This window comes from Lissotriton vulgaris, chromosome 2_1 (assembly GCF_964263255.1).
Source record: "Lissotriton vulgaris chromosome 2_1, aLisVul1.2, whole genome shotgun sequence".
Lineage (NCBI taxonomy): Eukaryota > Metazoa > Chordata > Amphibia > Caudata > Salamandridae > Lissotriton > Lissotriton vulgaris.
In genome coordinates, this window is record NC_141687.1 from 1,844,892,373 (window position 1) to 1,844,919,624 (window position 27,252).

Genomic DNA, 27,252 nt, shown 5'->3' on the forward strand with positions numbered 1-27,252 from the left:
GGCCACATACTATCACATTTTAATTATTTATCCCAAAACTTGTATCAAACCCTCCCTACTTATGATGAAGTCAAGAGGACACAATTATCCTCCGAGTGTGATGCATGAGGCTTCCAATTCCTTTGTATCAGTCTAGACTATGTAATTGTACATCTGAAAAAGCAAATTGATGTAAGGTTCTTCAATGTTTTGGGTATGAAGCCACGAGTCTTGGAGAGGGTTGAAGGTAAGTCCTTTAAATTATGTAGTCCCTGAAGGAGGATTCTCTGCAGCAGAAAAGGCTTTGGTGTAACCGTCCTGGCTCATTATAAACAATGGGAGAATGGTTTATGCCATTGGAGAAATCATGTTTATGTAAAAGAGTTTATCGGACATTTCTTCTGAACGTATGTGCTCAGAGAAGCAACACTGATACGTTATGTGTCAGGAGTTATAGCGACAATCACAATACTGTGCCACAGACTATGCCTTCTAGGATTTCAGTGCCACTGCGATATTCATCAGTTACTGTGCCGCGCAAACACCATGGTGCCCCCATATTTTTAATAACCTGGTATTAAAATGTTTATTGCCTGTGCATTCCATCACAGTAACTGCCTCCAGAGAATATGCCTACAAATCACCATGTGCACAATGCTTTTGTGCTAGTTACTGTTCACTGTGTGCCTGTGTCCCACTTAATGCTTTCTGTCAGTTATTATTGTGCTACGGATGTTGTGCTTATCGTTATATTTGCTGCACAATTCACGCCCATCATTGTGTACATAGTGTGTGCCAATCAGTTTCCGTGCATTGAATGTTTGCTCATGTGTCACTTTGCTACACAATGCCTGTCCATTAGTCACTATGCCACCGAATGCCTGTCCATTAGTTACTGTGCCACAAATTGCAAGTCCATTAGTTACTGTGCCACAGAATGCATGTCCATTAAGTAGCGTGCCACAGAATGCCCGTCCATTAGTTACTGTACCACAGATTGCAAGTCCATTAGTTACTGTACCACAGAATGTCTGTCCATTAGTTACTGTGTAACAGATTGCAAGTCCATTAGTGACTGTACCACAGAATGCCTGTCCTTTAGTTACTGTACCACAGATTGCAAGTCCATTGGTTACTGTACCACAGAATGCCTGTCCATTAGTTACTGTGTCACAGAATGCCTGTCCATTAGTTACTGTGCCACTGAATGCAAGTCCATTAGTTACTGTGCCACTGAATGCAAGTCCATTAGTTACTGTGCCAAAAATTGCAAGTCCATTAGTTACTGTGCCACAGAATGCCTGTCCATTAGTTACTGTGCCCCAGAATACATGTCCATTCGTTACAGTGCCACTGAATGCAAGTCCATTAGTTACTGTGCCACAGAATGCCTGCCCATTAGTTACTGTGCCTCAGATTGCGAGTCCATTATTTACTGGCCGACAGAATGCCTGTCCATTAGTTACTGTGCCACAGATTGCAAGTGCATTAGTTACTGTGCCACATAATGCCTGTTCATTAGTTACTGTGCCACTGAATGCAAGTCCATTAGGTACTGTACCACAGAATGCCTGTTCATTAGTTACTGTGCCACAAATTGCAAGTCCATTAGTTACTGTGCCACAGAATGCCTGTCCCTTAGTTACTGTGCCACTGAATGCAAGTCCATTAGTTACTGTGCCACAGAATGCCTGTCCCTTAGTTACTGTGCCACGGAATGCAAGTCCATTAGTTACTGGGCCACAGATTGCAAGTTCATTAGTTACTGTGCCACAGAATTATCCAGTATTAGGGGTGTCTTTCATAGATTCACATGCCTGAATCATTCCCCGTCGTCGAGACGGGAGCCTCCGGTACATAGAAAAGTAATGTCCTATAGACATACATAGAGAAAATAGGCCTAAGGGCCTCACCTTAGTAGCCTATCCTTGTCCTTATGTAAAAAGGACCAAACTCTTAGAGCCAGCCAATCAGCTATGACCTCCCTCTAGAACCTTCCTGGCAGGAGCCTCAGTCCCTCAGATTTTCTACCGCACGTTGTGCTAGGGAGTCTCCAGCCTGAGCTCTCCTCAGGATTTCTTTAAAAGCATCTCCTTAACTTTTGGAAGTGATTTCTTCATTCTACATCTCGTCAAAGATTACTTCAGTCCACTTATTCCTGCAGTAAGTGTTTTCTTTCTACTGCTGTCTACAATGTCTGAATCCCAGAAGAAAGCCCTTTTCAGGGCCTGCTCTTCATGTGGGAAGAAAAGGCTACATGTGGAGGATAAGCATGCCCTGTGCTTATATTGCCTTTATCCAGACCACGTCCCTGCAGACTGCAGAATATGTAGGTCTTTCCCTAAGAAGACCGTAAGGGACAGGGAAGGTCGCCTGCTCATCTGGCTTGACAGGCTCAAGGAGAGAGACAACGTGGAATCTTCAGAGGGTAGCGTTTCAAGGACCTCAGAAGTCTCTCTAAAGAGGCCAAGGGTAGCTTCCCCTAGCCCCTCAGACACTCCTCCTAGGAAGGCACAAAAGAAGTCTTCAGAGGCAAGATCGACGACATCTTCAGTGTCTGCCAAAGATACCCAGACTTTTAAGAAGCCTGCTCAGTCATCTAGCAGGCATGCGCAAAGGATTACCACAGCAACAACCACTGTGTCGACGACGACAGCGTCGTCGGCTTCCCCATCAACGACGACAACTCCATCATCGTCGTCAGCAGGTAGACCTATTTCATCTATTGTCCTGCTAAAATCGTCGTCGACGTCGAAAACCTCGTCGACGACGAAGATTACACCGTTGACGACGACGGCGTCGTCGATGAAGAGCCCACCGTCGACGACGGCGACGTCGATGAAGAGCCCACCGTCGACGATCACGTTGACGATGAAGGCGTCGACGAAGGCATCGACGACGAAGGCGTCGACTACGAAGACGTTGACGATGAAGACGTCGACGACGGGCTCGCCGTCGACGAAAAGTGACGCGCCGACGAGTGCACCGACGACGACCACACCGACGTCGAGGTCATCGTCGACGACCAAAATGCCGTCTACGGAGATACCGTCGGCGAAGACCTTACCGTCGACGAAGACACCGTCGACGGATGACTCGTCGTCGACACTAGCCCTTTCTGAGCCATGGAAGAAGTCCAAGCTCGTAGAAGTGTCGTCTCTAACGCTGCCACCGTCGACGACACCAGCGACGACGGCAGGAACTTCTACATCAAGTTCTGCATCTGGCAAGGTTGCCAAGCAGCAAATTACGCCGGAAACCACGTCTCCGAGTAAAGTGCAAACGCAGTTGCCTTCAGAAATCTTCCAGAGTGAAGAATCTGAGGAAGAGGAACTCCTGGATCCAGCTACTTCCATATCGGACCTTCATGTCAAATGCCAGAGCACAGACGAGGAACAGGAGGAAATGACTTACCATGAACACTCTGTCCACACTAGTGTTCGCACGGAGGTCACCCCGATGGTATGCCTGCCGGTTTCTATTGTCAATGACCTGAAATACCTTATACAGGATTACAAGCAACGCTTCCCGGAAACACCAGCAACGGAAAGTGGGAATCAGACGCCTGCAGTAAATAACCCAGCGTCAGCCCCAAAACAGTCTCCACCTCTCCATCAAGCCCACCGGGAAAAAATCGAACCTCGGGTGGTAGTATCGTCAGACGATGATGATGATGATGATGAATTGGAAGAAGGAGAGGTCCAGGAAATCCACTCTGCCCATGATGAGGAGGATGAGTATGTGGCATCTTCCCCAGCATCACCCCAACCACGCCAAGCAGATTCACCACCTGTAGATATTGGCGGCTTCCATAAAATTGTGGAAAGGGCGGCAAAGCAATTCCATATGGTTATGGAATCAACTGAAACTGAATGCTTCTTACACAATTTCAAGGAGCAGACGCAAAAGTCAACGAAATCTATTCCAATAATAGAATTCCTGTGGGAGCAAGGCAAGAAACTAATGCTGACGCCCGCTTCTGTACCTGCGGTTGTTCCACGCCTGGACAAAAAATAGAAAGCCCCACTTACAGCGGCGGCTTGCCTCAATGGACACCCGACACCAGATTTGGTGGTTACACAGGCGGCCCAGAAGAACTCCCGCAACCCTTCCTCCCCTCTGTCAGCACCCCCGGACAAAGAAGGCAGGAAGTTGGACACGATCGGGAAACGATTTACGACAACATCAGCCATGACCATCAAGGTGGCCAATTCCATAGCTCTGTTGGGGCGTTATAATCGCCAACTCTGGGAAGACATAGTCCCCTACTTGGCGGAACTGCCTGACACAGTCCAGGGTGAAGTCAAGGCACTGCTTACGGAGGGTCAAACCTCAGCAGCGGAAATAATTGACTGTGCTATTGATGCAGCCATGACCGGCTTTCGTCAACTTGCTGGAGCAGCAGTCCTACGCGGCCAAGGATGGCTTAAAGCGACGTCGTTCCGACAGGAGGTGCAATCAAAAGTGCTAGACATGCCCTTCGACGGCCAGCACCTTTTTGGGGACAAGATCGATGAAGCACTACAAACCATAAAGAAGGACACCGATACTGCCAGAGCACTGGGTACCTTGCAGGCGCGGAACCAGTCCTTTCGAGGCAACAGAACCAGAGGACAATCCTCTTACAGAGGTTCCTATCAGAATAGGTCCTCATATTCCTACCAAAATAAAAATCAATACCAACAGAGTCGTCAGTTTTCTTACGGAAGATCCAGCTTCAGGGGCAAAAATCAGAAGAGGGGCACTGGCGGCCGCCAGTGACCTATTACTCCAGCCAGTCCAGCCACCCTATCCCTCATTACAAATTGGAGGAAAATTGATCAATTTCCTAACAAATTGGCAACTCATCACCACAGACCGGTGGGTTCTCCAAATAATAGGATTCGGCCATTCCCTGGAATTCACCACCATCCCTCCTACAACACCTCCACGCAGACGGCCACACAAACATCTACGCCTGCTTCTCCAAGAAATTTCTGTGATGCGGAAGAAAGGAGCAATCGAACGAGTTCCAACACCTCTGAAAGGGAAAGGCTTCTATTCCCACTTCTTTCTTGTACGCCAGAATGAGAAAAAATGGAGGCCCATTCTGAACCTCCGAGCGCTCAACGCTTTCCTACGGAGCCAATCGTTCAGGATGGTGACGATTCAAGAAATACTAGGCATGCTGGAAAAAGGAGATTTCATGACATCTTTGGATCTCCAAGATGCCTACTACCATATCCCCATCCTCAAATGTCACAGAAAATTCCTGAGGTTCGAAGTCGCAGGACAACATTACCAATTCAAGGTCCTGCCGTTTGGCCTCAAGTCCGCGCCGCGGATTTTCACAAAGTGCCTTGCACCGGTGGCAGCTTTCCTGCGTCAAATGGATCACCAAGTCTTCCCCTACCTCGACGACTGGCTGGTGAAAGCACCCTCAGCTATCGGCGCGACCGAATCCTCCAACGCCTGCACCAATCTTTTTCAAAGGCTAGGATTAACTCTCAATCTCAAAAAATCCTGCATGATCCCTACAACAAACATTACCTTCCTCGGGGCGACCTGGGACACGGAGTGTGCAAGGGCCTTCCCCTCGATGGAAAGGACGAACAAGATAATATCTCTGGCCACGGCTGTGGCGTCAAAAAAGAATCTAAAAGTCCGGACCTACAAGTCTCTCCTGGGCATGATGTCTTCCTGTATACTCCTCATCCCTCACTGCAGACTCAGGATGTGCCCATTGCAGGAGGCCCTCACGAACCAATGGACTCAGAGTACAGGTTCTTTCGAGGACGTTGTAAAAATAACACCAAAAATATCCAAGAATCTGGACTGGTGGAGGTGTCGCAAGAATCTATCTGTAGGGCTGCCATTTCTACTTCCGGCAACACCTCTGATGATCACCACGGACGCCTCCCTGGAAGGATGGGGCGCTGTCCTCCAAGACCTTCGGATAAGCGGCAAGTGGGCCACTCAGGAAAAACAGCTCCATATAAACCTTTTGGAGCTGAGAGCTGTGTATCTGGCACTGCAGGCCTTTTTACCACGCATCCAGAACTCCCAGGTGCTCGTCAAAACGGACAACACCACAACGATGCACTATCTCAACAAACAGGGAGGAACGCGTTCGCTCACTCTATCACGCGAATCGCAGAAGATCTGGAACTGGCTGGTGCTACATGGAATCACGCTCAGGGCGGACTATGTACCAGGCAAGGACAATACCATTGCCGACGCCCTAAGCAGGCAAAGATCCCTCTCCCACGAGTGGGAACTGAGCGAAAGCGCACTGACTCACATATTCTCTCAATGGGGAGTCCCAGGAATCAACCTGTTTGCCACCAGGGGGAACGCCAAATGCCCAAACTACGCAAGCTGGCATCCCCAACAAGGGTCACTGGGAAATGCTTTTTCCATCGGTTGGTTCAGCGTGTTTGCGTATGCTTTTCCTCCGTTTCCGATGATCCCAAGGGTCCTCAGGAAGATGAAGGCGGAACCTTGTACCCTGATCCTAATTGCCCCGTTCTGGCCGAGACAGCACTGGTTCTCGGATCTTCTTCGACTCTCCATCAGGACACCGATTCGTCTGCGGCAGCACCCGAACCTCCTAACAATGTCCAACGGGCAAGTACAACATCCGAACCTGCCATCGCTCAGGTTATCGGCCTGGCTCCTGAGCACAGAGAGTTCTGTAGCCTGAATATCCCGCAGGAATGCAGAGACGTATTGGCAAAAGCGAGAGCAGACAGTACCAACAAAACCTACTCTCTCAAATGGAAAAGATTCTGCATTTGGTGTTCAGAGCAAGGCCTGCAACCGCTGCATATCACACCCGAACAGATATTGCCATATCTCCTGCATTTGGCACAGTCAGGACTGGCGCATGCATCCATAAAGGTTCACCTGGCGGCTATCTCACGGTTCACCAGAGCTTTCACAGGACCTTCTCTGTGGTCCAGCAGACTGGTAAAACAGTTCCTAAAGGGACTTTATAGATCCTTCCCGAGACCTCGAAGGGTCCCTCCGAAATGGCATCTCAACTTAGTCCTCAACCAACTCATGAGGCATCCTTTTGAGCCCATTCATCGAGCATCCATTAAGTACATCTCATGGAAAACGGCTCTCTTACTCGCTTTAACATCTGCCAGGAGATTAAGCGAGCTACAGGCTCTATCCATTCAGGAACCATTCATGCAGTTCAAACAGGACAGGGTGGTGCTGAGACCGAATCCTAAATTCATACTGAAAGTGCCTTCAGACTTTCATCTCAATGAACCGATAGTCCTTCGGTCTTTCTTTGCGAACCCTTCCACCGCAGCAGAAAGAACACTACATTATTTGGATATCAAGAGGTGTCTAAAGTTCTACCTAGACAAAACTAAGACTTTCAGAAAATCTTCACAACTATTTGTGGCCTACAGCAGACCGAGAATGTGTCTGCCTCTCACGAAACAAAGCATCTCAAGGTGGATCTCCTCAGCAATAGCATTCTGCCATGACAATGCCGGACGGCCTTTGAGTGATTATGTTACAGCGCATTCCACCAGAGCGATGTCCACATCAGCAGCACTGTTCTCTGGAGTGCCGATCTTTGACATATGCAGAGCGGCGACCTGGAAGTCACTGCACACTTTCTCCAGGCACTACTGCCTGGATATCGAACTTCAGAAGGATGCAGCAGTGGGCCAGGCGGTGCTTCGCCATCTATTCCAGTGAGGTGAGCCTTCCATCATCCCGCCATCCTGGTATGCACATTTTTTATCTTTATGATATTCTGCTTTATGCTATTGTTCCAATGTTGTATGATAATATGTGTATTATCTGACATGCCTGTATAGCAACATTACATCAGAAATGTGCATAATGTATTGCTAACTACTCTGATTCAGGCATGTGAATCTATGAAAGACACCCCTAATACTGGATAAGAAATGCGTTACTTACCTGTAACAGCAGTTATCCAGTATTGGTGTCTTTCATAGATTCACATGCAACCCTCCCGCCCTCCCCTGGAAGGACTCACATCCCTCTCTAACTGTATTACGCCTACCTAGCTGGGTGCGTACGAAAATCTGAGGGACTGAGGCTCCTGCCAGGAAGGTTCTAGAGGGAGGTCATAGCTGATTGGCTGGCTCTAAGAGTTTGGTCCTTTTTACATAAGGACAAGGATAGGCTACTAAGGTGAGGCCCTTAGGCCTATTTTCTCTATGTATGTCTATAGGACATTACTTTTCTATGTACCGGAGGCTCCCGTCTTGACGACGGGGAATGATTCAGGCATGTGAATCTATGAAAGACACCAATACTGGATAACTGCTGTTACAGGTAAGTAACGCATTTCTTCCTGTCCATTAGTTACATTGCAACAGATTGAAAGTCAAGTAGTTACTATGCCACAGAATGCCTGTCCATTAGTTACTGTGCCACAGAATACAAGTCCATCAGTTACTGTGTCACAGAAGGCAGGCCCATGAGTTACTCTGCCATAAATTACAGGTACCTAAGTTAATCATGCCATTGAAATTATGCAGGAGCATGGGAGGCCAAATTATGCAGAAAAGTTGACTAAATTATACAACAAAAGGAAAAAAGTACGACACATTTTGTGATAGTATTACTTAATTACGTTGTAATGTTTACACAGGTTAACACTGTCTAGCCAAAGGTTTCCCATCCTTAATACCAGTTTAACACCCAAATACACAATAAGCAACTGAAAGGAGGCAAGCCAACTTTTGCAAATGGCCTTCCACTGCAGAGCATCACATGTTGCTGCATTTATTTGAGCTAGAAACTATTTTTTGTGAACATCTGCAGATTATGAAGCAAATGCTGGATTATGTGTCAAATGCGGCAACTCTACGGTTATGCAGAAATGCCACCGGTGCAAAGTCACATAATTCTAGTGGGCCATGTTATAATGATCCAGGACGATTTCCTACTCCTGTGGCGCTCTGGAGGTGTGGAGGGTAGTATACAAAAGTGATTATATCTGTGCTCCCGAAGACTGAAGCTCTGAGTGATGGTTTGGCTGTCATCCTAAACTTTCAGATTTCAGATGAGTTGCCTTCTGCCAGGCCACAGTTTTCAGGTTATTGCTGCTGCAAATCACTTATGTGACCAGTGAACAACAGAGAAGTGTATACAGTGAGTAGGAAGGGCATCCCGCAGACACGCACATGACAGACTGCTGTTAAAAGACAGCCATGCCACAGAAAGCGTGAGCCTCGGGCAGTGACATGAGAGGGCCTTAGAGCCATTGATACGCAGTAGAACTAACATGCAGCACAGGGGGCTCGTGATGGTGATTCCCACAGACGACGAGCTCTGTAGAGGATGAAAGTTGGGGTGATAACACCCAGGGTCAAGAGGTGCAGGGATTCCTGAGTATGGGTTTTTGGACCCTAAGGCAGTAGGGCCAGGGATGGACTGAGGGCTCGGATCAAGGGAAACTGGAATCTATGCTCGTGGAATAGGGGATACCTGGGGGTGAAATAGGTCCACAGAGGTGAGTATAGCTCTGTAGCAGAATGTAATTAACACAAAGGCTCTCTCTGTTCCAGATCCCAATGTGGATGTGATCTATGTGTGCCCCCTGGAGCTGAACGACGAGATGCTGCAGTACTACTCCAAGCTCCTGGGCCTGCAAGCGGCGGTCCAGTCAGGGAACCCGGACGACGCGGCCGACCTGCAGGGCCGGTTCAAGATCCTCACCCCCGAGGCGATAAGCAGCTTCCCCGTGAGTGCGCCCTCTAATTACTGCACGCTTCGGGCGGCTGTTAAATGAAATTGGAAAATGTTATCACTTGCAACGCTCCGACTCGCACCAGTGAAATATTATTGCAAATTTAACGGCTTTGCTGATGAGACGACTGCTTAGAGTCTGGGGGAATCCAGCTCCCGCTGGAGGGTTTCAGCTCTGACTGAGCGGTGTGGGGACGGGGGAGGTCCTTAGGATGTGCGTCACTGAAGTCCAGCTCCTGAAAGAGCATTCCCACCCCCCAGGCGAGGAGAACGCGGGGACCTGTCTTGTGCCCGACGGTTCACCTGCAAGACTTTCTCGGCCAACATCCACTGGAGAGAAATTCCCAGCCCAACATTATTACTCCAAGGGCTGAGACAGGTTGAACTAGCCGGGATTCTGCAAACTGGGCCTTTTATTCACTTCTAAGCTTTAACTCTCTTGGTAAAATGCAACACCTCTGTATGCAGAGAGAGAGAGGGAGGGGGCACCCAGCCTTCCTTTGACAAACGGCGAATGATCCGAAATGCAGGGTGACTCTTTAAGGGACCCAAAGCTAAGACCATACTTACATTGATTTAATGGCCTTATGCAAAGTCTAGTCTTTGGGAATGGCAGTGTTTCCATTTCTACTTCTTTTGCTTTACTGTTAGAAGGCACTGCTGCTGTGGAGTTCAGATATGGCTATCTTTCTGCTCCCTATTACCCCCTTGCTGGTCTCTCCCTATTTCCAGTCCGAGGATCAGCCTGCCACCAGATCCCTGTTCCATTGTTTCAGAGGTTTACAAGGGTGTTCGGAAGCAGTTGGCTTCTGATAGCATTAGTCACTCTAGTCCTGAACCTAACCTGGATTGGTGGTGCCCATAACAAATCTCTTCTGGCTGGTGGAATTTATTAGTAGTTGGGCGACTTGAAATATATGCGCTCAGTATGTGCGCTGTGCAGAAAAAGTGTTTTTTTTACAATGCCCATCCCGAGCTCTCGCATTTCAAGGCACTCTCGTATATATGAGAGCGCCTTGAAATACCTGAGCTCAGGATGTGCTCTATTAAGTAGGTTTCCTTTTCTATAGCGCCCATCCTCACTTTCAAAGTGCTCTCTCATATGTACTGATTACTTCATTAGCATAAACAAGAGCGCCTTGAAATTCGTGAGTTATGATGTGCTCTATACAAAACAGATTTTTCCTAAGATGGGGATAGTTACATCCAAATCTTAAATATTAAAATTAGTATATTTTTATATAGTATATAAAACAAAGATAATAATACTCACTTTTCTCTAAAAAAAAAACTGTATACAGACGATGATTTGACGATGTTCACTTTTATTCGTGCTTGATTCTACGCAAACAATAAAGAACATCCTGAGGGAGATCAACCAACAGGTGTTTTGGCCCATTGCGGCCTGCAGCCCTGGGGCCTTTTTAAGGCTTTTTTACAATGTGAGAACCTAAGAGGTTGTAGACTTGTCCATATATCTGGTAAATTTCAAAACTATAAAGCTGTCTTTTTTAGGTTGGAAGCTGTCTGGTATTTCTGTTCAAGCAAGAATCCTCATGTCAGAAATAGTTCTGAGTTTCAAATTCTTTCCCCAGTCCGTGGTGAAGGTCTCACGTACACCACAAACTAGGGAAACACTTTGAAGGATGTAAATTGATACTTGTATAGCGCACTACTCACCCGCAAGGGTCTCAAGGCGCTTGTACGAATACCGCTGTGGAACCCATCCTGGCTTTCCCTGTGAGGCGTCCACTCCTGGGCACCCCCAAGGTGGAGGCCAGGCATCCTTAGCGTTGTGGGGGCCGTTGTGGAGATTAAGCAAGCTATTGCCCAGAGTTGCAGAGTGGGACTCCATGATTGGAATAGGCACCGAGGCGAGAATGATCAGGTCCGTGGAATTTTGAGCCCAAGACCCGCCGAGGCGGGGAATTGAACCCTGGTCCCGGGCTAGACCTCTGCATCAGGGTCTGCCGCTCTAACCATTGAGCCACACTTCTCCAAGGATGGGTGCTGGCAAGCCCGTGGAGACCCTGGTGCTCCTCCTGAAGCCCCCAACAAAAAATATGCATATGGGCACCGGGACAACCAAAATAAAATCCAAAATTAATAATAAATGAGCGGCAGGAGGAGCTCATTTATTATTCATTGCTCCGTATTGGAGCGCCCCATATGCCCTACAAAGGCTCTTTCCAGACTTTTTTTTTTTGCCTGCTGATGTCTTAATGGCTCTTTTAAAAGAAATGTGTAGCCTGCTGATGTTGCTAGAAGGGGCAGGGGCACCAACAAGCATTTTGTAATGCAGTTGTGGGTAGGGAGAGTTTGCAGGGAATGCAGCAGCCCGTTAGAACATAAAAAAACATTAAAGGCATGATTTGGAACTTGGTGGATGGGATACTCCGTCACAAACATGACGAATATTCCATCCGCCGTATTACAAGTTGCATAGGATATAATGGAATTGTAATTTGCCGAACGGCATATCCATCACGTTTGTGACGGAGTAACCCTGTCTGCCAAACTCTGAATCCAGCCCTAAGTCTCCTGGGCCATTAAATCCATGACCCCTGGAGAGTTTACCATATTTTTAAAAACACTTCTTGCTGGAATTCTATGCCCTTCAGCTGGAGTGCAGAGCCCCGCTGTGGTGGTTTCTGTGGCTGCACTTTGCAGCTTGAAACGAAAAAAAAAAAAAAAGACTAAAAGAAATGCTGGTGGTTTTTTCGAGTTACATTTTATTACATTTTTATGGCAATCACTTCTATTAAACATTGCTCTGTGTGAATTATTGGAAAAATATACGTCATTGTAATTATTGGACATATTTTAACAAAGGCAATACTTGTGCTTTAATAATGTTGATATCCTGATTTATTCTTAAATCCAATTGACTCACTTTTTAGGTCAAAACCTACCAGACATCACAGTTAATCGGTTTGCTAACAATGTCGTAAGGACATTCTGAAAGCCTCCCTGGGAATGTATTCCACTTATAGCTTACCATTGGCTTTCTATTTTGTAAGTCACAGTTGCTGGATATATTTGTTTTAGGCTGTCCACCTTGAGTTCAGCCCTCCCATGAAGCTGTGCCTTTTTGCTGTATTCTTCCACGAGTGCTCTCTGTAAACAGGCCTTTAAATCTTGTTCTTTCCTTGTCATATTTGCTGTGCATTGAAAGATGGAGGTCAAATGTCAAGCTTTGTCTCCTGAGGGAGCTTGGCGATTACATTTCTTTCTCTGACTTGAAACTGAGAGGATTTAGGTGACAATCTTGCTGTTAAAGGAAATTGTTCTTTTTAAAACACAGCAAAGTTTAAATGTCTGTAAATGAACAGTGGAGATATTTCAGAATATATCAGAATTAGGAAAGCACAAATTAGGCACTTTTTTGTTATTCTGAAGTGTGATGCAAACAAATATTTGTATACAATGAGAACAAATCAATACACTAGGCAATACAATTTTCTCACATTATTATTTGTGCACTGTATACTTTTATTAGTAAAACTGTATGTTTGTGCAAATATAAGGGCACTTTAAATTGAAAATATGTTGTCTGGACTGGCAGTGCACTACCACACCTTGCATTCTCCACACTGCGCCACAACACTCTACTCCACTCTATGCTCCTCTATTCGACACCACTCTGATCCGCACTACGCCACTCCAGTCCACTATTCGACACACCACTCCACTCTAATACACCCCACTCCACAACACTCCACTCTTATCTAATCTAGGACATGCCACTCTCCGCTATGCCACTCCACTCTACTCTATGGCACGCCACTCCACTCTATGCCACTCTACTCTACAACATGCCCCTCCACTGTTCGCCATGCCACTCCACTCTACGACACAACATTCTAGGACAGGACACACTATGACACTTTACTTCACTCTGCGCGACTCCCCTCTGCTCCACTTGACACGTTTCCACTCTGCGGCCTTCTACTCCTCTGAATGCCACTCCACTCATAATACTCTACTCCACTCTATGCCACTCTGCGACAGTTTAAATAACTCACTCTACACCACTCCACACCACTTTACTACAAACCACTTTACTCCAATCTACTCTATGACACACAACTCCAACCTACTCCACTCCAGAACACTCTATTCCACTCTATTCCACTCCTCTTTATGGCACTCCACTCTAGGACACTCCACTCTACGACACTCCACGCAACTCCCTCTGTGCCACTCCATGCCACTCTACTCTCCGACACTCTATGCTTATTCTACGTCACTCTACTCCACTCTTTGCCATTCCACGACACTACTCTACACCCCTCCAATGTACAACACTCTACTCCCTCCACAATACGCCATGGCACTCTGTTACTCTATTTAATGATACTCTACTCCAATCTACTCCACTCTGGGACACAACACTCTACGACAATCTATACCACTCCACTCTATGCCACTCTAGCGCACTCTACTCCACTCTATGCCCCTCCACTCTATTCAACTCTACTCCTTACACAACACTCTATGCCACTCCTCTCTGTGCCATTCTATGACACCCCTCTCTAAGCCACTCCACTCTACTCCAATTTACTCCATTGCACTCCATGACACTCCAAGATGCAACAATCCACTCCACAGCACTCCACTCTCTCTCCACAGCACTCTCCTTTATGCCCATTAACTGTTAGCCTTGCTGAACCCCAGCCACCCTTGTGTAAAACATGGCTAAAACACATTGACAATCGGCTTTGCCAATGCTTGTTATATTTTGGTGTTCAGATCTCTTGACAAAGTCAGTAGGTGTGCCTTACTTAAAATGACAACTAGACCTTGTGCTCAATCACCCTCGAGGGGTTGGGTGCGGGATCTGGGCACAGGCCAAAGTGTGCTGCAGAATGAGAAAAAAACGAGGAGAAACAAAGATATGTTTGGAGCACCTGTGGCTGTAGATACACATGCTTAGCATAATCCCGCTATCTAGTGTTGGACTCGGTTGTGTGCAAGCTGATTTTCTTATAAGCAAGTCTTTCGAGTCACAAGGTATAGTGAGTCCTCCTCTTGCTTGCAATGCGCATGGACCTCGACTCCATTGTTAAGTTGTTTTTTTATCACGTCTGGTTCGTATGTCTTCTCCGGTACGACGCCATTGTTGGTTACTTTCCTTCAATATCATCGGTATTGTTTTGATCACAGATTTAACTCTTTACACTAGTTAAGTACATCAACGTTGAATTAGTTCAGATGACTCGAGTCGTCTACGGTCTTCTTTGGCCTTCACCCTTCGGGGTGTAATTCCTATTTGGCTTTCCCTCCAAGAAACGTCCACTCGGTGATAAAACAGACGCCTTTCCATTTTTGTCCTCGTTCTCATGCCAAGTTTCAACGCACCGATCTCCACCAGGTGTGTAGCTTGGGCCTTTCCCCCGAGCACGATGAAGTACCTGTGAGGCCTGCAGGTCTTTTTGAACAAACAGTACTCTGTGAGACCGAAGAGCTTGATGTTTAGAGCTTTCTCAACGTCCAGCCAAGGACCCACCAGACCTCTTCGGTTCAGAAGATCTAGAACAGGAGGTACAGGCCCATCCATCTGCTGCTGACGGGGGCACATTCTCTCCTGAAGAAAGCTCTGGTTCAAACATAGAGATGCAATATATCACTCCAGGACAACCCATGAGTACTGTGCCCCCTCCACCCCGAACACAACACCTCGCTACAGAGCGTTGTCTACCTCCCACTGATTGACCAAAGACTGGTGTTGGGCCGCCACTGCCATCAAGCCATCTGTTTCGGACTTGCATTGCCTCTGCTTGCCCCGAAAAAACAGCAGCATGTCCCCACCCACAGCCTATTAGATTGGACCCCAGCCGTCCTTCAGAGCTGAAAAACTTCTCAATCGAAACACCATTTCACCTCGGCATCTAAAAAAGCAGCTTTAGAAAATGAAACCACACTGCCAAAAAAATCCGGTATTGAAATCCACTTTGGAGCCGAAAACATACACTTTTTCGAAGCATACTGTGAAGTCAGTAGAACCAGTGTTCAAGAGATTCCAGCAAGAGTTGGACTTACTCCAAAAGCACATAAGGATACACCCGAAGACTAGCCCTATCATTGCGAAACATCTCATACAGTGGCTCAACAAACAAAAATAAATGTGTCCATTGAGGAGGATTTAGAGATTCCCATTTCTCCAAAGAAAAAGAAGACAAGGCTACAAGCCCACTGCATATCTGCCCACCACCAGTGCCTGCTGCAAACCACCCCCATCACCACCTCTTTCGCCTGTTCGCCCCACAACAGACTCACCTGAAGGTTCCCTACACTCAGACACAGGGGATGGGGGGAAAGAGATCAATATTCCGTCCCACTGCTGGATGCTCCCTGGGATTCATAATATGTAGATCCATCTGCAAATATGGATCCAGATCTCTATCCAGCCAAATCCTCCTCCCCTGATGACATTACCACCTCCCATGACTTTATAGGTAGCACAGCTACATTCCACAAGATCCCTCTACACACAAAGCCTTTACAGGATGATTGTTTATTTGAAACCCTCTCCTCAACTCAGAGTTTGGCACAATATCTGCAATGTTAAAAGGCTTTCTCAGGGACACGCAAGATATCTTTAATGATCTTGTCAGGTCCAGAGTCATCACACTAGAGTCAACACAAATTACAAACCCTCACCTGTCAACCCTACATACATTAAAGGGCAACTTCCACCTGACTTCCTAGTTGTGGCAACAGCCTGGTAGAGGGCTAACTTTCAAACATCTGGTGACAAACCAGCTAAGGAGAGCAAAAAGATAGATGCAGCAGGTAAAAGGATCGCTGCACAGTATTCCAAACATGGGAGATTTGCAAACTCCATTGGACTCCTATCACGCTACAACAGGGCACATTGGGACGTAATAGAGGACATCCTCCAACATCACCCTGAAGAATACAAGAAAAAAGCCTATCGACAGAGGAGGAGCTTCGCAGGCAACCAAGATGGCTGCGTGAGCTCGGAGCTCCGAAGACCCTCTGATTCTCCGAATTAATCCTGTCGTCTATCCTGCTCCACGAAAGTGGGAAATTGTTGGGAAACCGCTGCTGATACGGGACTCGTTGTCCGATTGAAAATCCAAGGTCCCTAGGTGGAGTTACACCGTGTGCAAGTTTGGGGACGACGACGTGACCAGTGCCCGTGCCTGAACCGGCGACTGCGACACAGCTGTATGATAGTGGAATGGAAAGAGAGTGACTGCCCCGCCTCGAAGCGAAGCTTGCGGAGTTCCGGAGTTTGTTGGTGCTGAACAAACGGCGAGTACGGCTGCGACCGCTCGTTGCGTTGGTGATCCGGCAAGGGCCAGGGGTTTTCCCGATCGTGGTGGACGCTCGCTTATCATGGCGGGCTAAGGTGAACCCGACAGAGGGAAGCCCCGGGCCAGTAGAAAATCAACCTACTCCCAATCCACCAACATAGAACGATATGCCCACCCAAAGGGCTCACCCGGTGCCGCTGCGAGGCCTAAGGACATGCATCGAGATGCGTCGCCGGATGATTCGGCCCCAACCCTCCGGGACGTCATGGGCGCCATCGCGGGCATAAAAGCCGAGATGCACAAGCAACATGAGGTCCTGACGCATAAGGTCGACACGCTGGCCATTGAGGTCAACTTGATCAGGGCCGATTAGGGCAAGACCAATGATCGGGTCAAGTCACTTGATATAAAAACATCGAGCCTGACCTCAGACGTATCGGATCTGCAATCAGAGGTTCGAGACCTGAAAGCTGCGAACTCGCTATTTGCTCGTAGGCTTGAGGACTTTGAAGGACGTGCCAGGGGCCAGAACGTCCGAATTTTAGGTGTTCCGGAGGGGGCCGAGGAGGATGCCACCGACCTCTTTGTCGAGAACTTGGTCCAGAACCATCTGGCCCCTGGGGGCCTCAGCAAGTTTTTCTCGGTTGAGCGAGCTCATCGACTGCCCGGAGGCCGCCCGAAGCTGGGGGCCCTTCCGCGTCCCATCATCGCCCGTGTGTTTAATTTTATGGACCGGGACGCTATCCTGCAGGCATCGAGGAGAGGTGGGCCGCTGAAATGTCAAAATGCCGATACTTTTTCCCAGACTTCACCCAAGCGGTGCAGAAGCGGAGGCAAAGCTTCACGGGCGTGAAACGGAGACTACGTGAGCTGGGGATGAAGTACTCCATGCTGTTCCCCGCGAAACTACGTATCGAGCATGATGGCCGTGCATTGTTTTTCGACATGCCTGAAGTCGTCGGGGACTGGCTGGACACTTTGCCTCAGCGCCGTGAGGAACCCGAGGAACAGTCGGAGGGGGCAGCTGGTGGCCCTGATCATCAGGAATAGAATGATCCTCTGGACCTTATTCGGACAATAGGATTGCCCTGGCAGTCGGTTACACAGTACTGTATTCTTTGTTACTATCCTCGCTTTATGAACGTGGGAAACGGGGGGGATAGGATAGACTCCTTTCTCCTCTAGGGGCTTTTCGTAGAGTAGTTTTCTGGGGGCGACAGGCACACTGCTAGTTGGGGGGGCTCTTTAGTCTAATGCAGGGGTGCAGGGTGGGGGGTGGATGGGCTGTTTGTTTTTTACGTGTTCTCTTTTTTCTTTTTTCTATTTCACGGCAAGGTAACTGTTATGTTGCTAACTGTGTTGTAGCGACGCCACCCTGCAGGGCTGGCAGGGGCCTGTACATTGACGATGGGGGGTAAGAAGTTGAATGTCCTGTGTTGGAATGTTAATGGGCTGGGGGATCGTATTAAGAGAGGTGTAGTACTACAAATGTTTAAGAGATGCATGCCTGATGTCATTCTGCTGCAGGAAACTCATTTGGTAGGGAACACGTGCCACGCGCTTAATAGAAAAGGTTTCAAGATGGTGGCACATTCGGGGTTCTCTTCGGGGTCCCGCGGGGCGGGGATCATGGTGCGTATGTCACTCCCATTTGAGATAGAATCCAGCGTGACTGATGAGAGGGGGCGCTACGTCGACGTAACGGGTAGGTGGGAGGGGCGTACCCTAGTCTTGGTTTCTGTTTACGTCCCCCCTGGTTTGCAAACGACTACGTTTCAGGATCTTGGGGGCGCCATTTTGGGTTTGCCCGAAGGTTTCCTTATTGTTGGTGGTGACTTCAATGCGGTTGGCTCTGGGACCTTAGACAGACATCCATCCGGAGATCTTCGGAGTGCGCAGTCCTGGCTTCCCGACTTCTTGGATACTATGGGGCTTATTGACTGCTGGAGGCTTCTTCATCCTACCCAGCGTCAGTACTCCTTTCACTCCGGAGCACATGGTAGCCTCTCCAGAATTGATTACATTCTGGCTTTGGCTGCCCACGCGTCGGCTGTCTCTGAGGCCCGACTGATGGCCAGGGGTATCTCAGACCATTCTCCGGTCTGGGTGTCTTTTGACTTTGACATCGTAGTGGCTAAGAGGGTGGCGCCGGTTAACCCGTGGTACTTTCGTAGCCCTAAGACCCGTGGACTCCTGGCTAAAGCCATTGAGCTCTACTTTTCTGAAAACACGGGCTCGGTTACGTCAGCGGTATCCCTATGGGAAGCCTTTAAGACTGTCTTGAGAGGCGAGGCCTTCTCCTTAATAGCCGAGGCGCGCAGACGTAGGGACGAGGATGTGGTGCGGATAGAATCAGAGATCGAGGATCTTGACTCCCAATTGGAGACTGATCCGACACCTGCCCTGCTCCACGCTCTCTCGCTTAAGCAGTCGGAGTACCGGGCCACTGTTACTGACGCTGCCAAGGCTATGGGTAGAGAACAGCAAGAGAGGATCTACGATGTTGGGGACAAGGCAGGCAAGCCTTTTGCGTGGCTCGACAAAAAGAAGATGGCCTCCCGGGTGGTCCCTGAGGTGCTGGGGGAGGACGGCTTGGCTGTTACCGATCCCAGCGCTATAGTCACGGTTTTCGCCGATTACTTCGAGTCCGTTTACACCTCGGTTTCTGAGATGTCTGAGGCGGACTCGGACGCCCTTTTGAGAGAGGTGGACCTTCCGTGTTTGTCGGATACTGAACGCGACGACATGGATAGAGGTATAACTGCCGATGAGGTCGCACTTGCGATACGCTCTCTGAGGTCCGGCAAGGCACCCGGCCCTAACGGCCTCCCGGTGGAGCTTTATAAAATAAAACCTGACACCATCGCCCCGCCCTTACGGGACATGTTCCTGGAGGCGCGAGAGATGGGCGCGCTCCCCCCGGACCAGAGGTTGGCCACCATTGTGGTCATACATAAGGAAGGGAAGCCCAGAGACCTGTGCCGATCGTATCGCCCTATTTCTTTGCTGAATGCCGAGCCTAAGATCCTGGCTAAATTACTGGCCAATCGGCTGGTGGGCGCAATTAGCAAATTGGTTCACCCGGATCAGTCGGGCTTTATTCCTCACCGCAACACAGCCCTTAACCTTAGGAGACTCCATGGGGCCCTGGCGAGGATCCGTACGCTCCGGGAGCCGGCCGTTTTGGCGTCTTTGGATGCCACAATGGCCTTTGACTCCCTCGAGTGGAACTACCTGTGGGCGGTGTTGACGAAGTTCGGGTTTGGCCCTGAATTTATAGGATGGGTCAAGCTTCTGTATGCTAGTCCACTTGCCAACGTTACGGTCAATGGCCGAGTGTCTGCATCTTTTGCTCTCCGCAGGGGCACCAGGCAGGGTTGCCCCTTGTCGCCCTTGTTGTTAGCGTTGGCGCTGGAGCCTCTGGCTGCCTGGTTATGTTGAAATCTAGTTTGCAGCATCAACATTATCGGCGCCATCTTGTCCCTTTTCAGGCCAATTCGTGCGCGTAAGCGGCAGCCATTTTGAATGCCATGGCCTCTCTGCCCACCGCCGATAGCCAGCGCGTCTCTCTCTCTCACTCCTAACCTCGCAGGCATCCCCCGCGCCTTGACAGCCCCCGCTCTCACATGCTTGGGCCACAAACCCCTCTTCAGCGCAACCCTGCCTCGGAACCCCATCCTGTTCCCAGCCCAACACCTCCCTCCATTCCTTTCATGATCCCGTGCCCTTTGATAAAACCCCCTTTCCTCTGTGCCCGATTGTCCTGCTTGTTCCCAGGCCACCACCTGGCCCTGTGGATGCTGTCTATTGCCCTCATACAGTAGGAAGTTTCCCCCTCAAAGGACCCGATTGATCAAGGCCCCCCCACCCCGTGAGATCCGATCATATACACCCATTCCGGGAATCGGCAGAATATCCCGCTGTGGGATGGTCATCACCCACTGCGACTGGGGTGGGGACTTCTATTGTAAATGTGTGTGGGAACAGGTTTGAAGCGGGGGTTCTGAGGATGTCTTTTCCGTACATTAAGGCATTGACAAGAATGTGTTTTATGTAATAAAGCTATAAACCCGTGTATAAGGGGCCAGGCCGAAAGGATGCGTTTAGAGCACCTCGAGGAGATACCCTGTTGTCTGATTTGATGTGTTCTGTTCCATCGGAATAAACTCCTGTTTCCTGCCTTCCAGTCTCCAGCGCCTGCCTCTTTGTTTGGTAATATCGTATGGTATAAGAGGCGGCTAACGCCGGGCAAATACTGAAGGGTTCTTGGTCGAAATCGGACCCTACTGTTTTACAATTGGCGTCCCAAACGCGGGGCCCATCAGCGACACGTGGATCCAGTGGGAGAGGTCCTGACGACAAAGTGAACGACTGCAGCGATCGGGAGAGCTCCTGTCCGATAGACCCTCGTCTGACAGCCGATCATCCGAACTTCACTGGTTCCGAACAGACCTCTCTCGATTGATCTACGGTCCTGACTGGGAACCATCAGGAGTGCCGCGACAGAAGATAGAGGACGATCAGGCGCTGGATTCGGAAGACAAGAAACTGTCCATGCGGTCCGGGTAAGGTCGTGTAACACGACAAAATTGCGAAATGATTGTTTGATTGTTTGGAAAATACTAGTATTACTCTTCGAATTGTTGGTTCCCTTTGGAGATTCTCTGTCTGCAAACGGAGAAGAATAGAAAGATTCTCTCTTCCTTTGCAGGTAGTGAAGGGTAGGTAACGCAGACTTTTGTCCCCCGTAGTAACCCGTCGTGCCTATTTTTCTCCCCCACTGATTGATTGTTTGCCCGAACATTGTTTGTTCGAGGATTGTTCTCTCGAGAATTCTCTGTCTACAAACGGGGAAAAAGTACCCTATTCTCCTTCGCAGACAGTGAAGGGTAGGTAACGCAGACTTTTGTCTCCCGTTGTAACCCGTCGTGCCTATCTCTTTCTCGCCATTGATTGTTTGATTGTCCGAACATTGGTTGTTCGATATTGGTCCTTTGGAGGTATTCTCTGCTTACAAATAACGTGGAATAGAGATATTCTGTCTAGTCTTTGCAAGCAGTGAAAAGATAGGTAGTGCAGACTTTTGTCTCCCGTTGTAACCAGTCATGCCCATCTTCTCCCCACTGATTGCTAGTTGGGTCAGCCCGGACCGCTTATTAGAGATGAACCATCCGGCTCCACTGGAAGGCACCCCTAATAGGGACATGTACACGAAGCATGGACTAGTCGCCATAGCCTATAGTAGGCTGTGGCATAAATACACCAAAAAGGATCAAGAAAGTCAGTGGCCACTGATAGGATCCTTCGATGAAGATAAAATAAGCGCGCTAGAAACAGCTCTTCGTAACAGCAAGACAACGCCCACTATGCTTGACAGCTTCGGCATGTGGCGTAAAGAAACAGAACAACGTAAGAAAAGAAACGAGATTAGATTAGAGAAAGAACTACGGAAAGCAGCTCATATGGCTGCTAGGAAATTGGAAGAAGAGATTAAGGAGAGAGAGGAAGCCAAGCGGAAACGAGAGTCCGACACATCGAGTCAGTGTCCTGTTAGAACGCCCTCTACGCTCTACCCTGAATTACCCTCGAAACAGCGAGCCAACGATGATCTCTTATTAGGTCCTCCGATCATCTACATGCCTCCTCCATATGCCCCTTCCCAACCACTAGCACAGCACCCACCGCCCCCAAGTACAGACGAGAGTAGCACCAGGGCCTCGGCCCCCATGGCCTCCGTGCTGGCCGAACACCTTGTACTAGCTACAGCACAAGCAACAATGTTAGATGACCCTGAGAACCGACAGACAGATTCCACGAGAACGAACAGTTTGAGCAAAGATGAGCGAGCAGGGATTGACAAGGTAGTCAGGACACTAGTAGAACGAAAGGAGAGTGAGGAGTACATCATGGATATGTTCAAATCATATGCGGGAAGCCACAGACGACACTTTGTCGTACGATTGTGTTATCATGCCCTAAATGCTTATGAGGACCGATATCAAGACAAAGGTCCCGAGAGCCTAACAACTCTATATAGAAAGGTGGACATCGGGAACGAGGGCGAGTGTGATGTGACTGACCTCCTTGCGCGTACGCTTGAAGTTTTCCGCCACCTCACTGAACAAGGGTTGGAAGCTAAACCTACGACCGAACCACGAATAGAACAACCTGGCGCCATGATGCCTATAAGGGAGGCCGCCCCCTACTGGGTCCCCCCATGAGGTCAGGGAACACACGATGATGTTAACCATCAAGATGCAAGAGGGAGGGTAGTGTATAACTGGGTTTACCAACCATGGGACCGACAAGACATCCTGACGTTCCGAAAATCTCTGCCCGATTTGCGGAAAAACCCCACTGCCTTCTACACTGAACTAGGTACAGCCCTAGGTTCCACAATTATGACTCTAGCTGACATCGACTTGTTTTTCGGGTTATGTCTGCCAGCTGATGTGTGGAAGCAAATCCGGAAAGTCGACCATCTTGAGCTGTTCGGACATACCTGGTCACAACTCGATGGCATAGATAGACAACGAGAGCCTGGGCAGAAGCCTCTGAACCCCATTTTAGAACTCCCAGACAAAATTGTACAGAAATTGAAAACCCTGATCCCAGAAAAGAAAGTAGACTGGTCGATAGTGACGGCCTGTCGCCAGAAACCCCAGGAAGACGTGTCGGAATATTTCTCCCGATTTGAGACAGTGTTTTCCGATTACAGTGGCCAGGACATGACCTCTGCGACCGGACACCACCTATTTGTCCAGAACTACATCAAAGGTCTGTCGCAGGAAGTCTCTCAGAAACTGCAAGGCAGCAAGAGTAGTTGGGCAGTGTTGAGAAGCAGTCGTCCCTACCTCTCCGGGACGGCGTCCAAGACAGGGGTCCCTCCCCTCAATAATGGGGCGTACAGCGTCCCTTCCACATCGGGCTTCCCCTCTTTCTCTTCACCCACAGGAATCAACAACAAACCCCGAGACCGAAGAACCGGAAGCGGTCGCACATGACCCCGGAAGTGAAGCACCAGTAGAGGACCCTGAAACAACCCCTTCCGTACCCGGAAGCGCTTCCACTGAAACCAGCCCGGAACAGAGAAAAGCCGTCTGGAAGGAAGGAGAGGCGTTCCCACCAGCGGACTCGTGGCAGGAGACAGCGGTAGGGGTGGAACCCCTGACGGAGAGCAGAGCGGAGAAGGAGAGCGGAGAGGAGAACGAGGAAGAGGACGTTTGGTCGGAAGACTGGTGGTGGCCTCAGGAGGTGGCTGGAGAGCGGCCGCAACTCGGACGAGAGTTGCGGCGGGGCACGTGAGTACCCACTATCCTTTCTCCGTGTTCCCTTGTATATAACTGTAAATACTGTATAGAGACCCTCACGAGCACTCAGCACTAGCTATAGAGATAGAGGAGTATCACTGGCACTGTATATACTCCCGCGCACTTATCCCTGACACAGCCAACACCCTCTTCCCATTCCTTTTCTTACTCATCTTGTCCCCTCCTACCCTACCGGCCCTTCCCCATGCTCGCTTTCCGATTCCTTCACTCCCCGGTGCTTGTGGAAGTACTCGATAGTCCTTGCTGAACTGGACTAACCCCCTGTATTCTCTCTCCCCTGTATACCTCCGAGGAGTACCAGTGTCCGGCATTTACCAAGACGACATCAGCCCAGCAGAGGACTACACCCCACGGCGCCTAACCTTCATCCGAGCCCACCCAGCCCTGCACTTCCAACCAGGAATCATTCATCCACCTCTGTTACAAAAGACTATTGTGCTCTACTAACTTACAATAAAATCCACTGATCATAGCTCACTATATTCGGCCTCCCCGCCTGTTATTCCGGTCCGCCCAACCCACAACTCCACAGGTGGCATCAGAAGTGGGATCAGCCGGAAGCATGGAGGCCGCAGTCCAACAGCTCGCGGAGAGCCAGGAGCAACTCGGGAGAATGATGGAACGTTTCCTCAAAACGGCAGAAGACGACAGAGGACAGCTGCATGATGTCCTGAAGGGCCAGGGCACCGCGCAGGATCAAGCCCTCGAGAAACTAACCACCGTCATGGGGCAACAAAGACCAGTAACTTCCTTGCCCTCCGTGGTCTTACAAAAGTACGTGTCGGGTGAAGACCCCGACTATTTCTTCACAAATTTCGAGCGCCTAGCCCAGGCTGCGGCATGGCCTGCCGACCGATGGGGCCACTACCTGGGTCCCCTGTTGACGGGTGAGCTGCAGGCAGCCTACCAGCAGGCCAATATTCAGGGCCAGACCCCCTACAATGATATTAAAACCTGCATTCTGGAGCGTCTGGGGATTGATGACGAAACATACAGGGTTTGTCTGCGTCAGGCAAAGGAAGGACCCCAGGAAACGCCTCAGGCTCTCTCGTTCCGTATACAGGACTTGGCTAATCGGTGGCCGAAACCTGCCACAGCCACCAAGGAGGACATCCTGTCGAAAATATACTTAGAGCAGTACTTAGCGTCCCTACATCCGGCCACCAAAAAGTGGGTGCGACAACACGCCCGCCTAACTCTTGATAGTGCTGTGGAGATTGCCAGTGCCTACAGCAGAGCCCAGGAATCACAGCGAAACAGGGAGGAACCGCATCCGCGCATCCCACATGGCGGCCATTCCCGTCCCCAAAGACCACCTCCCGTGGCCAGAAGACCGGATCCAGTTCCCTTGTTGCCCTACCCTGTTATGCCTCGGCCCAACCCACCTGGGCCTCAGTGTTATCACTGCGGTGGGTACGGACATATAGCTCGTGTGTGTCCTCAAAAGGAAGAGCCCATGGACATAGGAATTGCCAGGAACTATGTCTGTCTCACCACTGAAGTCACCCCGCCGCCTTTTCGCTGTCCGGTACGGATTGATGGGCACCGAATGATGGCGCTAGCCGATACGGGTTGCCGGCATAGCATTCTACGACCCCAGGAACTACCTCAACCTGTCGGACCAGTGACAGGAACAGTCGCTATCAAATGTGTCCACGGCGATACCAGGAGTTATCCGACGACCAGAGTACGGGTGCAACACCCCTCAGATGAAGGAAGTATGTTAACCGTTGGTTTGGTTCCCAATCTCCCTGAACAAGCCATCCTGGGTAGCGACTACAGTGGTCTCCCCCACCTCCTTCAGGACACTACAGACTCCCTAAAGAAATGGTGGGCGGAAGCCCCGTTTCCCCATGTTTTTCCTTCTGTAGACTCTCCGTCGAAACCGTGCAAGACCAAGAATCAAAAGAAGAGAGAAAAAAGGGACTTTACCAGTGCTTTCCCGGCTCAAGTAGACATCCATCCGTGGGAAACCGATAGGGAATTCCGCGCAACCCAGCAAGAAGATCCGGTGTTGCAAGAAGCCTGGAACAGTGCCCTGGACAATGAGGACCCACTAAAAGTAGGTCCTTACTTTTTCCGAAAGAATGGACTCCTGTACAGAAAAGGGGGGCCTCAGCTCCCACCCCAGCTAGTTATCCCTGGATTGTTTCGGGACAAAGTACTGTTTCTGGCCCACAGCCACTTACTGGGAGGGCATTTTAGTGACGAAAAAACGGGGCAAACAATCCTAGAGAAGTTCTATTGGCCGGGCGTACACGGGCAAATAAAACAGTATTGCAGGGAGTGCCCGGTTTGCCAGAGAAACAGCCGGTATCGTCCCCCAAGGGTTCCTCTCCAGCCCCTTCCTCTTATTGATGTCCCTTTTTCCAGAGTGGGTATGGACCTTATAGGACCCTTACTACCCTCTAGGACTGGGTGTAGGTACGCTCTGGTGTTAGTGGACTATGCCACCCGGTTCCCGGAAGCCGTCCCATTGAAACAACCCAAAACCCAAAACATAGCCACGGCCCTCATCTCCATCTTCACTAGAGTAGGATTCCCTGGCGAGATCTTAACAGATCAAGGGACGCCTTTTGTCTCCTCCCTCATGCGCCAAGTATGCGCCCATCTGGGTATCAAACAAATAAGAACTTCGGCGTACCACCCCCAGACAGACGGGTTGGTGGAGCGTTATAACGCCTCCCTGAAAACCACCCTCAAGAAACTCCTGGGCCTCGAGAGCAAAAGGTGGGAGGAGATGCTTCCCCTTGCCCTTTTCGCCATCCGCTGTAAGGTGCAAAGCAGTACCGGGTACTCACCATATGAGTTGCTATATGGACGAGCCCCCAGGACCCTGTTAGACATGGCTCGCGAGGCCTGGGAAGCTGAACCCGACCGAACCCATCCCCTCCCTGAGTATGTAGATAATCTCCGAACCCATTTAGGACAAA

The 27,252-nt window shown here is 49.5% G+C and overlaps 1 protein-coding gene across 1 annotated transcript in view; it reads left to right on the plus strand.

Annotated features, from left to right (window-relative positions):
• The window catches only part of IQCH (IQ motif containing H), a 1,013,078-nt gene that overhangs the window by 539,112 nt on the left and 446,714 nt on the right, over window positions 1-27,252 (plus strand). The window contains exon 12 of the mRNA XM_086958009.1: window positions 9,525-9,700. Coding sequence (XP_086814135.1) covers window positions 9,525-9,700 — 176 coding nt within the window. The remainder of the gene's footprint in view (window positions 1-9,524; window positions 9,701-27,252) is intronic.